The 13,958-nt window shown below is 41.7% G+C and overlaps 1 protein-coding gene across 10 annotated transcripts in view; it reads left to right on the top strand.

The window, feature by feature from the left end:
- Positions 1–2,990: 2,990 nt before the first annotated feature.
- Positions 2,991–13,958, top strand: part of celf6 (CUGBP Elav-like family member 6) — a gene marked incomplete at both ends in the record, with an annotated part of 262,587 nt that continues 251,619 nt past the window's right edge. For all 10 annotated transcript variants that reach the window (XM_084073316.1, XM_084073331.1, XM_084073326.1 and 7 more), the window contains one exon: positions 2,991–3,237. In XM_084073316.1, coding sequence (XP_083929442.1) covers positions 2,991–3,237 — 247 coding nt within the window. The remainder of the gene's footprint in view (positions 3,238–13,958) is intronic.

Below are 13,958 nucleotides of genomic sequence, written 5' to 3'. Positions count from 1 at the left end.
CTCTCTCTCTCTCTCTCTCTCTCTCTCTCTCTCTCTCTCTCTCTCTCTCTCTCTCTCTCTCTCTCTCTCTCTCTCTTTGCTAATTTTTTCTTCATTGATTTGTGGTAAATGTGCGGAATGTGGTCAAAACGCTTGTCAAATCAAATGCAGTAAGGCTACTGTAAAGTGTGAATTGACTCTTATGTTGCCAGACTTACCGTAAAAACAGGTAAAACTTTCAACATTCTTGTTTAATTTTCTCTTTTATTATTAAGTCCCCATTTGGATTTTTACCCCACTGCTGTGAGCTGAAGGTCTCTGATTGGCCGGCCCAGGCCTCATTATGCAAATTCCATCAGGGTCTAGTCATGGCGTAGGGTACTTTTTTAGCCTTAAAGGACACATGACATAATGGTCAAGCGGGAAGCTTCCGCCCTGAAAAATGAAACAAAGGTGGAAAGGACTTGAATATGCATTCATTCCTAATGGCCAGAAGGGACTCCAAGGGCTGCAAAAATACAATTATTCTACTTCTTACTTGATTCATTACCTCAGTAAACAAATGCACGGAATTTTTGTGTGTCTCTCTGTGTGGCCATGTCCCCCCCACCCCCCCGCTTATCTCGAGACCAGTCGAACCGATCGACTTCAAACCCAAGGGGCGTGCAGTGCAGAGTGTGAAGTTGGTCAGAATCCATAAATGCCTGGAATCTCTTTGTATGCGTCTGTCTGTCTGACTGTCCCCAGCATAATTAATTTGAGTCTGACCAATCAACTTCAAACTTTGTGAATCACAGAGGACCCGAGAGTATGTTGTGCCAAGTGAGAATTTTGTTGCACAGAACTGAAAATCTGTCTGTCTGTCTGTCTGTCTGTCTGTCTGTCTGTCTGTCTGGGTCCCATTCAATGCCCATATATGGAGATGTCTGTATAGAGCGTGCCAACGCGTCGTCACCACGGGGGGGGGGGGGGGGCGTGGCATAGTAGCACAGACATGTTTGTTTTGGGCAATGTTAAGTCAACCTGGTTTTTACCCCTCAAAAGACACTTGTTGACGCCCCCTTCAGGATTTTTGGCACGCTCTATCCGTATGTCTCTCTGTCCATTTTAGGTCCATGTATAGAGATCCCTGATGTAATCAATATGGCGTCATAGTACTGTCCTCCATAATGGGTGACAATCCGTACAAACGAGTATCACACAACCGGGAGGGGCATGCGTTCCCAACGGGCATTACCCTAGTTTTCCAAATTAGTTAATGTTTTCAATCACCAGATTTAAATCTTCACAACATGAAGTTCATTTTGTAGATGATGTTCCAATTTTGAGTAAAATGGTCAGGTATGCTTTAGGGTGTGGCTACATTGTGACAAGTCATCATAATAGACTCCCACAGCGATCAGGATAGTGGCGTCTTCCCAGCTCCACCCTTTCGTCCAAATATGGTCACTTCCGGTTGCAAAGTGACATGATGGCTGAAGCATCAAGGCTTCGAAACAGGACTCCACAAACACCAACCGGGGATGATGTCACCTTGACTCCTTCTTTACTTTTACAGTCTATGGCCATTGTCGGAATGTCGGTTGTCAACATCGGCAACATAGCGTACATAAACCTAAACCCCTTTTTAAATCTTTCTTTTTACGGAGATATCATGTTTGTTTTGTCCATGGAATTTTTGCCTGAAATGTTCTGTCAACATTAGTAACCATTGCATCATCAAAAGACTCGTTCAAGTTTAAATGTTCGAAATGCAGTAATTGTAGGGAACTATTTTATTAAGGCATAATGCAATGCCTTGGTAAAACATTATTGATGTCAATAGTGTAATGCAGTAATTTCAGATATAAAATTATCTGAATTACCTATGGCTAGCATCATCTTTAAAGTCTTGTAGAGTGTTCCCACTCTCTACGCCATTCATGTCAACATGGATGGCGGGTGAATGGTGCTTAAAAATCTATTCAGACTTCAGAGATCTACTAAAGTATACACTTAATATGCTTATGTGTACACAACAACATGTTTTGAAGACAGTGGCAATCTCTGCTAATGGCTTGTAGTCCAAATTAGATTGGTACTGTAAGGTCTTTTAAATGGTTTTAAGACAGGATTTGTTACTCATAATTGAACAAAATGTAATTGTATTGGTTTAACACAGGTTATTATAAGTTCAACATTCTGACATTAGTGCACATAATGTTTAGTTCAATGTATCTTCAATATTATTATTGTTATCATTATCATCATCATCATCCCCACCATTAGTGATACATGCTTCAATGCTGTACAGGCAGGCAGGAATGAGACAGACATTCACACCAAACAAAGCCTTATCACACCAGTCAAGGTACAAAAGTACCCCATGCACTGTGTAGTCAAAAGCCTCGCGAGCTTACGTCACGAGGAGAGAGTGGCAGCTGACACTGTCTGGGAGGAGGGGGATAGGAGGAGGAGAGGAAACAACATAAAGCATAAAAAAGTAAAGCAAATTCCAAACAAAGGCATAAAAGAGGAAAGGGGAGAAGAGAGCACAAGCCGGGGAGGGGGAAAAAAGACTGAGAAGAGGGAGAGAGAAAAGGGGATAGCTATAAAGAATAGGAGGGGGTGTGTGCACACAGTGCAGTTGACTACAGAGAGAGAGAGAGAGAGAGAGAGAGAGAGAGAGAGAGAGAGAGAGAGAGAGAGAGAGAGAGAGAGAGAGAGAGAGAGAGAGAGAGAGGGTGAGAGAGTGAGTGAGAGAGAGAGTGAGTGAGTGAGTGTGTGTGTGTGTGTGTGTGTGTGTGTGTGTGAGAGAGAGAGAGAGAGAGAGAGAGAGAGAGAGAGAGAGAGGGAGGGAGGGAGAGAGAGTGAGAGAGAGAGATAAAGAGAGAGAGAGAGAGAGAGAGAGAGAGAGAGAGAGAGAGAGAGAGAGAGAGAGAGGGGGGTGAGAGAGGGAGGGATAGAGAGAGAGAGAGAGAGAGAGAGAGAGAGAGAGAGAGAGCGAGCACCCGCCGGCCCATTGAGGAAAGATGGCTACAGTCAGTGCGAACGGAGTGCAGCAGGAGAATGGCTTCAGCACCACGGACAGCGGCGGCAGCAGCAGGATGAACGGGCTCCAGAACACCATCCCCATGAAGGACCACGACGCCATCAAGCTGTTCATCGGACAGATCCCCAGGAACCTGGAGGAGAAGGACCTCAAGCCCCTGTTTGAGGAATTCGGCAAGATATACGAACTCACCGTGCTGAAAGACAGGTTTACGGGAATGCATAAAGGTGGGTGTTTTTTTTCTTCTTCTTCTTCTTCTTCTTCTTTCTTTCTCCCCCCACATATATCTCTCATTTATATATCTGTGCTATTCTAAAAGAAAGAAAGAAAGAGAGAGAGAGAAAGATAAAGGAATTAGGGTATTGTTGCAGTTCTGTTCTGGGCCGAGCGCACCAAGTGTGGCAAATTTTGAGCATGTTTGGGACCCCTTGCTTCGAGTCCCTTCGAGGCTGGAACATTGTGTGGTTTCACAACACGCACGCGCGCGCGCGCGCACTCACACACACACACACACACACACACACACACACACACACACACACACACACACACACACACACACACACCAGCACGCGCACACACTTGATTGATTGAATGATTGATTGATTGATTGATTGAATACTTTAGTAACAGTTTGCCAAAAAAAAAGCACAGAAAGTACATTTCTATACAAAAGGATGCTAAAAGGATTAAACCCAAGAAAGCACTACGGCTTGTTTACACACACACACACACACACACACACACACACACACACACACACACACACACACACACACACACACACACACACACACACGTGGGAGTGGACGGTGTGGGTTGGAAGTGCAGGGTTAATTGTCAGCGTGGCTGCAAATGCCTCGCTTTGTGTGTTTACATTACATTGACGGTAACATCATCATGTGCTGCCGAACAGACCGTTATAAGGGGGGCGGGGCGGGACGGCCGGGGCTGAGAGTTAGGTTGGTGTCGCCTTACAAAGAAAGATAACGCTCCAGCCCGTCCGATTACAGACATACTATATACATGCGTATTTCTGCAGCTGCTTATTTATTCTTTGCCATAAAAAACATAGGCTATATGTATTTTAATCATCACGAAGAAGCCATGCGTATAGTCTAGATGGTCAAATTAACATCAGTGTTCGCAGCCGATAATGGATAGGCTGCTAATGTAATGCAAATCACCGTTAGTTAGACACTGAATATCGGTCGTTACGGTTGTAATAATGGGATGTTGGTCGCTTTGACCTTTGCGGGGGGGGGCTTAGTGTGTACTTTTTAGACGTCACCATAGCGGTTGAAAATAACTCTTTCCGTGGCAGCGTGTGCGTGGTGTGCTGTGCACCCCACGCCGTCGCCACGGCGTGCTGTTGTGCGTGATGCGTGCGTGGTGCTGTCCACGGCGGTGGTGCATGGTGCTGGTGGTGGTGCTGTCTGTGCTCGGTGGTGCTGCTCTGCCCCGGTCCGGAGGGAGGCGGGTTGTAGTCAGGAAGTACAAAGCAATCTCGGTTGGATACTAGCAGTCAGAGGTGCAGTGTTGCCATGTCCGCTTATTATTTTTGGGGGCTTGTTTCTAAAGTGTTGTTGCTTATTTGGGCTTGCTTTATTTATTTATTTAATTATTATTTAAATCAGTGGTTCTTAAATATTTTTATGTCAAGGACCCGCAAATGAGTATGTGTTTGTTCCTATAACCCCCATCTGAAAATATGTTGTGCCAGGGGGAGCCCCAGTCACACCAGATTCGTGTTGTTAGAATGTTTAAAAAATCTTCCAAATATTGCACTTTTTGTTTTTTTCAAGATGTTTTGAAAATGGCAGATCTACAAACTCAGAACTTGTTGCAAGCTTGTAGATCTGCTTTTTTTTTCAAATAGCCAATGTATAGGCTACAGTAGGCCTATATGAACATGTATACAGTATATAGGTTTAAAGTGCCTAGTTGCTTCTTTTGGGCTTGTTTTTCTAGACCTGCTTGCTTATTTCTCTCGCAAAATCTGGCAACACTGGTCAGAGGCAGAGAGACCCAACGTGGGTCCAGTTCTCCTCTCCTATCTGCTCTCTCCTCCTCCCCTCCTCTCCTCTCCTCTCTGCTCTCTCCTCCTCTCCTCCTCTCCTCTCCTCTCTGCTCTCTCCTCCTCCCCTCCTCTCCTCTCCTATCTGCTCTCACCTCCTCTCCTCCACTCCTCTCCTCTCCTCTCCTATCTGCTCTCTCATCCGCCGAGCGTCACCTCCTTGTCCTAAAACAACCAGGACCTGCATCACAGGCTTGTAATTAGCCGACAGGACACAGATAAAATGGCATTGATCGATCATAAATTACAAAGAAAAAAAAATCAAGACAGGCTCTGGGACCGTGTAGCTATAATAAGCATCTTCGGGTAAAATGAAATATATGAAGATAATGATAATACAAGTCAGTGCAGGACTATAATTATTTTCCCAGTATGGAAAATTTGACTGAGGAAATAAATTAAGCTACTATAAAATACAATGTAGGGTGATGGGGAAAAATAAGATTATTCGGCAAATAATATTCAAAAGCAATATTGCTTAGTTGTCTTTGATTGTTGGATATTGGCCTATTGCTTCTGTCTCTTGTAGTATAATATCTGTAATTTTAAGAACAAAATCATGAATATTATTAGCCCATATTTTTAATCCCATCATGCTGTGTTGGTCATCTTTACTATCGGTCACACACACACACACACACACACACACACACACACACACACACACACACACACACACACACACACACACACACACACACACACACACACACACACACACACACACACACACACACACACACACACACACACACACCTCACTGAGAGTTTATATTTCAAATCAAGCCACAGCTAATATCTTCCTATTAAAGGGTATGCTGTACATCACCTGTTCCTGATCAGTCATCGATACCGGACACACACACACACGCACGCACGCACGCACGCACACGCACACGCACGCACACACACACACACACACACACACACACACACACACACACACACACACACACACACACACACACACACCCCTCCGTTGTGTGTGTGTGTGTCTCTCTCTCTGTGGAACATGATGATCGATTAAAACAATATTTCTGACGGCCGCGGCTGCGTTGTTTACGCCTGTCCTCGGCCATCCCTGAATGTCAACACTCCGGGGGCTGTTTGCCTGCAGAACGATAATCCTGTTCCACAGCCACGCCGTCTGCCCATTCAAAATCATCATCCCTCCGCTGCCCCCGCCAAGGCCAGCCTTCTGATGTATGCATTATGCCCACTTCATCCACCGCGTGACATTCAAAGTCACTTTGGGAGTGCAAGGCGTGCAGCTTTAATAAGATTTCGCGAATGCATTATATGGATGAGTTTTCTTTTTTTTCATTGGCCACTCACCTGTGAAGTATACAAACTGTGTGTTCATGGTGCCCCCCCCCCTCCCTGCTGTGTGCTTGACGTGTGATACCTGTATCTGCAGACTGGGAAGCAAGGAAAGTTGAGGACTTTACAGTAGGAAATGTGATGAGTGTCTTTGACAAAAAAAGAGAGATGGAGCTGGGGTATTATCTTCTGCTATACACTGTCAAAAGAAAGAGGTTCAAACCCCCATGATAGTGATTACCTGGAACCGCCCTGCAATGAGAGGAGGGGGGGGGGGGGTGTGAAGGTAATCCAAATCAGTTACAGTACAGTGTTATGTAGAAGCTTCCTATAGCAAAGAATATCATATGTGGTGCTTGCAAAGCGAGACTTGCTGCGGAAATCATTGTTTTGTCTTTTTTTGGGCAATATCGAAGCACCAGGGCACATTTAGATCCCAGACATTTCTAACTTAATAGAAATCTGTGAAATTGCGTTTAAATCTGTCTTCCATATACAAGAATAATGCACAGTGAGGTGTCACAGTTGTTAAGTGTACTAGAGTGAGTCTAGTTACTTGTCTGCCTCTCCTATTTATTGTCCATCATTTTGAATCTTAAGAACTAACCTCGAAATTCACACTGAATAAAAAAAAAAGAGCATACTTCTTATAGCCTGTATGTTCTTCAGAATTCTTTTTTTAATAGTTAACCACTTAAATTCTATATTCTTTGTTAACTGGAGTCCCCAAGGGGTCTATACTTGGGCCCCCTCTTTTTTCCTTCTACACTATTATCTTCACCAAAAAGAGCCGATCTGCATGGCCCTGTGAGCTTGCTGTTTTGTTTTGCCGAATGTTGGCCGCCAGAATAGGGACGCAAGGCTTTATGTGGTTCGTGCTGCTCTATTTTCTACTTTATTAAAGTGAGCCTTTAAAAAAAATGATACGCCTAATATTGATGGTGTCTTTTATGTCGTCGGTGTGATTTAACTTCCCAGTTGGATAATGGCTCACCTTTCGACATCATAATGTTGTACAGTGTCCTGTCCACGTGGGAGCAGGCACAGGTAGAGATAATAGCTAAAATCATACAACGTGCGGACACATCAGTGATAGAAGGTACTTAACCCACAACTGCTCCAGTGGAGCTCCTTAGTGGCCAGCAATAGAAGGCTGTGCTTGTACTGGGCAGCTCCCAGGTGTGATTGTGTATAATGGCATGAATGTGAAGCAGGTACAGGAAAAAAGAGCATGAGTGCTCAGCAAACCCTCCCCAGATATAAAAAGGCTGTAAAACCGGGGGTGCCTTCTTGTTTCTTCATAAAGGATGTGTCTGAAAAGCTCACATAAACACTAGCAATTTAGGAGTTTTGCCACACACCATTAAAATCCGAGGTTTTCAAATACCCAAACCTCCGTATTTACTTTGTTTTTTTGTGAGCTTGTGTTGCCAAGAATCACATAAATATATCCGTGGATAGTGGCAAGCCCTTCACAGATAAAGGAGGCACCGTCTTAACATTATCCCACGTTCAGTCAACCTTTTATCATAAGAAGAAGCTACATGCAGTACTGTACATGACAACAGAAAGGAGAGGACGTGTGAAGGCAGATATAATCAGCCTCACTGTACAATACCAACAATGTAAAGTCCATGAAGAGTCAGTACAGTGCCATACATTTAATCTGACTCCTGTTTTGAAATCCCCATTATACATTAGAATGTGATTTAGATTAATGGTGTCCCTGATTCAACAGTGCCTGATGATTTGCAACACTATACATTCCCACTCCTTTGACAAGGGACTGCACTATAATTATGGATTTAAGGGCAGATGAAAATATGTTTGCTCATGACTAATTCATGCGGATTGTGGCGCGTTGAATCAAACAGATGTTATGTGTGTCATGAATTCTTACTTTGGGCTTTTACGGTATCTCTGAGTCCCTGTGCGAATGTGCCTTTGGAGAATTTCATAGTTTCTAGCTATCTGGGGAATTTTATGGATTGTAATGGGTGAGTGCATTTCTGTATTTAATGGGATTCTTTTTTTCTTTTTCACTGCTTGTCTTTTTTTCTCTTTCTTCTTTTTTTAAACAGAGGATTATACCCTGTCTAGCAGTCACCAGACACTGCCAACGTTAATGGAGGTCTGATAGTTTGTGTGTCGTCGGGGAGCCTTATTCGGAGGAGGGTGGCATGACTTGACTCTCTACAGCGGCGGGCACGGGCGCTAGTCGGCGTGCGGTGCAGCCAGGTCGTGCTGCTGCGTAACATCCATCATTTCGCTGAGCACTGCATTATCATAATACTTAGTGTCAGCGCGAGAACGCATGCATTGTTCAGACACGCTGAACGTTGGTGGGGGGCAAATCTTTTGCTTGAGCACCATTATCTATCAATCCGTCTCTGGCGCTGAGAGCAGAGACTCTGAGCTCCGCCACACAGCCAGCAACCAAGGAGATACAAAGAGTTGTTAAATATCCCCCATCCATTCTGCTCTCCTCGGTGGGTCCCGGGCAGTTTAATCGGCTATAAATAGCCTACTCTGGCCATATTGACATAAAAAAGTCCTCGTAGGTATATTGCAATGTCAAATGGAAAAACAAGCGCACTGTGGCGACACTTATGTCTAATTACGAATGTGTCCCCCTTTTTTTTTTTTTTTTTATGCTGCTGTTTTTCTGTGACACAAAATCCCACTGCTGTCTTTAAATTCAGTCCTGTGAGTTGTAATCATGCCCACTAGGAATTTCAAAAGCCCATGCCCGTCGTCGGTTGCATTCATTGCACGGCGGGAGTGTTTGACACTGACTGACGGCTTGTCTGCGTTGAGTGACAGGTATAGGTCAATCTGCAGATGACCTTTCTGATCATTAGAAAGGGACCAACTTGGACCACGGCTTATTTTTAGAACCAGCCATATCTGGACGAACAGATGGACGGACGGACGGACGGACGAATTGACGGATAGATCAGTGATTCTCAACCTGTGGGCCGGGGTCCACTGGTTGACCATGAGTATATTGCATGTGGGCCCCAAAATAATTGGCAAAACACTAAGATTTTAATGATGATTTAACATTAACATAAAAAAAAAACAATATGTAAAAAAAAAACACTAAGACCTGAGGCCGATTCTAAAAACAATTTTTAAACAGTTTTTTGAAAAAATATGATAAGAAATTGAAAAAAGAAAAATAAATATCTCAAAATAATTAGTTCCAGGGACCCCCAGAAGCAAATATCTGAGTTACAAGTGTTAGCTTTAAGAAATACATATATTCAAAGATTTGCACACATTTTCACCATTTTTCAAAAATAGCAGATCTACAAGCTCATAGCGCGACACTTGGTGCCGCGCTATGAGCTTGTATATCTGCTATTTTCGAATAGCCAAAGAAATCTAAAATGATGTGGAATGCCCTACCAAAAGGAGTAAAGGAGTGTAAAACCCTACTCACTTTCAAAACTGCCCTAAAGATACACCTTCAGGAGGCTGCAATTAAAAAATGGCCCCTGTCCAAGTCCTAACCTACCCCATGTCCTAACCTAACCTACCCCCTACCCCCCCCCTCTCTCTCTTTCTTCTTTTGTACATATTTTTCACTCTTCATACCAGTAACCTGTAAACTGATTGTATGACATTCTGTATAGTAGTGTGTATATCTGTCTGTCTCTTATATGTCATCATGATTTGTGTGCATGGGGATCTCATCTTAAACAAGCTAAGTGCTTAATGAGCTATCCAGTTTAGTAGACCTTGTATTGTGAATTTGTACTTCCATGTACTGTTACATGTATGTACTGTCATGTACTGTTCTCATGTCTTACTAAATAAAGTACATCAATCAATCAATCAAAGATGCGTTCCCGGTCTTAATGGGTTAAAACCTTGAAAAGTGAGTTTTCATTGTGACGCTATAGCATACTTAAAGTATACTACGTTGATTCCATTGATCCAAGCCGGAACACAATCGATTGATCATAATAACGTGCTGCGAAAATGCATTTGGCCCATATCTGCTGTATATCTGCTATTCAAAAATAGCAGATATACTAGCTTGTATATGTGCTATTTTTTGAAAAATCGTGAAAATGTGGGCAAATCTTTGAACATATATTTGAGAACCACTGATATCAAGATAAGTTTAAAAAAAAAAAAACTGTTAGGATTTAGAATACATTTGTAGAATCCCCAGAAGATTTGAGTTGAAAATGTTCGCTTTAAAAAACATATTATACTCAAAGATTTGCACGATTAAAAAAAGAAAGAAAAAGATTTACAAGCTTGTAGCGCAGCACTCGGTGCCGCGCTATGAGCTTGCAGATCTGCTATTTTTGAATAGGCCAAAGTATAAAATAATGGTTTTAGCTAAAATTCTAAAATGACACAGTATATGCGTACTCGGATTGAATGGCTTAAGTGGTCAGATTGATGGGCCGCGAACTCTTTCAAGTTGGCCCCGATCCAAAAAAGAGAACCACAGGGATAGCTAGCTAGACACAGACATAAAAAAACACACAAAAAAACAACCCAGACTGTTCGAGAAACACACATGAATTTGGGCAGCAAATATGCAGCCCTAGCTGGCATACCAAATTGAAAATCCCATTGTTTTTCCTCCTCAGTACACATGAGAGGGTCAGGCAGTCACATTCAGCAAGCGTTCGGTTGTTTTTTTTCTCCTCATAATTTGTGCACCTAGACATGTGAACACTTGTTATCTTTTAGGAAATTAATTTGCATTTCTCTCTGTTTAATGAACATCCCCTGAATAAGCTTGGTAAGAGGAGACGGAAGGAGGGCAATTGCTTATGAGTCACAAATTCATTGTTAATTAATTGAAATTTTATACAAATTTGCTCTGGATTTTCTTTTTTTTTATGTTTTGTTTTCTTTTTCAATTACAGCTACCTGATGTCTCTCCAAAAAAATAGAAAAAAAAATCACAATTTACCGCCATTTAGTTAATGCCTGAATGCATGCAATGGTGTAGTTGTTCCAATTTGCATTATAAGACAACATGTTAAAAGGATGAGGAAAGTTCCACATAATTACCCCCCCCCCCCCCCAAAAAAAAAGTCGAACAAACACAGAGAGGCATTTTATACAGTTACAGCTGTCTCCTTTTATGACAGTTTTTCCTGCCTTGGTTTTTCATTTGCCTTAAATATAATTTGTTGAACTTTTGTTCCCCTCAGAAATTACAGCGTAATAAATTGTCTTTGATTAACAAAGTATACTTTGCACCCCCCAGACTCCCCACTCCACTTATGCTCCACTTAACCCGACCAATCCCTTTTGAAAAACCCTTGATTCAAAGAACTCACAACATTTCTCATACCCACTATAGGCTTGTCCTTGACTCATTATGAAGTTGTTCTTGGCGCTCTCACTTCTTGATACCGACGTTGTATTTGTCCTTAAACACACAAACCCCTACATTAGCTTTGTTATGTTTTTGTGCGAAGCTCCACCGTTTTAAGTTATTTCCAGAAAGAGCGAGAGAAGAAAAAATCGGAGGGGGCACGGGGAGCAAGGAGAAAGAACAGGAAGAGGTACTTTAAAGGAATAGTTCACCCAAAAAATTACTTATTTTCTATCAATTACACACCCCATGAAGCCTTGAATTCATGGAGATCTTTTTGTTTTTGTCACATTCCTAAGCCAATAATTCATGACCGTGTGTGAGTTACATTTGATAAAGTATGTGTTTGGAGAAGAAAAAAAATCGTACTCTTTGAATAAATTAGTACTTTTTCCATCGTCAATTGATGCTTCATATCCATTATGAATAATATGGCCCGGCTGATTTGTTTATTTTTGGAACACAGTTCTTATATGACGAGATCTAAGATTTCCCTATGGGAATTTCAATAGAAATAATTACTCTGTGTCCTAGGGGGATAGTGGCCTCTATTGGCAGTGATGTCAGACTTCGGTTCTCTATTAAATCCCTGGGGTACTCCAGTCAACAAAGTATATAGGGTTTAAAATGTTACTTGGACAATGTACACAGACATGTGACATAGACGAGTGAATTTGTTGTACCGTATGTACAGTATGCCTTCTGCCTTCTTGCACACTCCGTTGCTGCTAAAGATATACTGTACCTGCCTTAAAAGGACCACTTCACCAATGTTCTACCTATCTTCATACAGTATATGGTAATTGGTCCTCGATAATACTCTAAAGATGGTAGGCAGGTTTCTGAACTGTCCACAGCCCTCCTCTGAGACACAGACTGAGTAGACAAAAAATGTACCTTCTTATAATGAGTATTAGTGAGGACCAATTACTGTATATGAAGATAGGTTGAAAAGGGATGAAGTGGACATTTAAGAGGTTTATCATAAGTGCCGTTCTACCTAGATTTTAACTTTATTTCTATCGTGTATTGTTTTTATTATTTTAATTTTTACTTCAATACTTCCATTACTATTATTATTATTATTATTATTATCATCTTGTGTTGTTTTGTACAGTCTTTGTGGAACATGTCCAACCTAACATTTGGCTGCTTCTACCTGTGAGTATGTGAGTGACCGGTAGCATTAGTCATACCACTGTAAGCTTGTCCTTCACTGTTGACTCATTGTTATGTTCTGGTGACTTGGTGTTCTTACTTTGTCTTCCTCATTTTGTATTTGTCCTTAAGTGGTGCAGACAACTCTAAAACAAAAACACAAAAGAACTCCGGCTCTGTCCAGACGGAGTTGTCTGCACCCCTTAAGGATGAATATCAAGCAAGACTTCCTGGAATCCGTTATTTTGCCTTTTTCTTTTTATCTTCCCCACTAATGAGCACCTGTCGTTTGAGCCATCAGAACCATGCAGCGCTTCCTCCTTCCGTTCCGCTGTTCAACTGATTTTGGACAGTGGTGTAAAGACACTAAGTATGTACTCAAATACTGTACTAAAGTACAATTTTGAGGAATTTGTACTTTACTGGAGTATTTTCTATTGTCAGTACTTTTACTTCTACTCCACTACATCTCAGAGGCAAATATTGTACTTTTTACTCCACTACAATTGTTTTAAAACTTTAGTTATTAGTTACTTTGTAGATTTTGATAATGATTACAAAACATGCATTAACCACTTCAGCCCCATATAAATTTATATTTCGGCCATTTGACATTAGCCGATCTACAAGCTCACAATGCAGCGAGATGTGACGTGTTGTGAGCTTGTAGATTTGCTATTTTCAAAGTATCTTTATACATTTTGAAAACTTGTGGACATTAGGACATTCTGCATTATGAGTACTTTCTACTTTTAGTACTTGAAGTACATTTTGATGTTTTACTCAAGTCAATTTTGAATTCCGGACTTTTACTTGTAACAGAGTATTACTACATTGCAGTAGCTTGTGAGCATGTGGTTCGGCAATTTTCGCTACTTTTGTACACCACTGTCATGCCATGAAGTGTAAAAAAAAAAGAGGAACAACAAACAACAAGAGATTAAATACGGAGATACAATGTTTCTGCCCAACAGCAATGACAAGTTGTATGTTGACAGCTGAAATGATGGAATTCCCCTTCAGAAAAACCTAATATCATG

This window comes from Gymnoscopelus microlampas, assembly GCF_963454915.1.
Source record: "Gymnoscopelus microlampas genome assembly, chromosome: 1".
Taxonomy (NCBI): Eukaryota; Metazoa; Chordata; class Actinopteri; order Myctophiformes; family Myctophidae; genus Gymnoscopelus; species Gymnoscopelus microlampas.
Note: the sequence above shows the minus strand (reverse complement) of the source record. Positions and strands in the feature narration are given on the sequence as shown.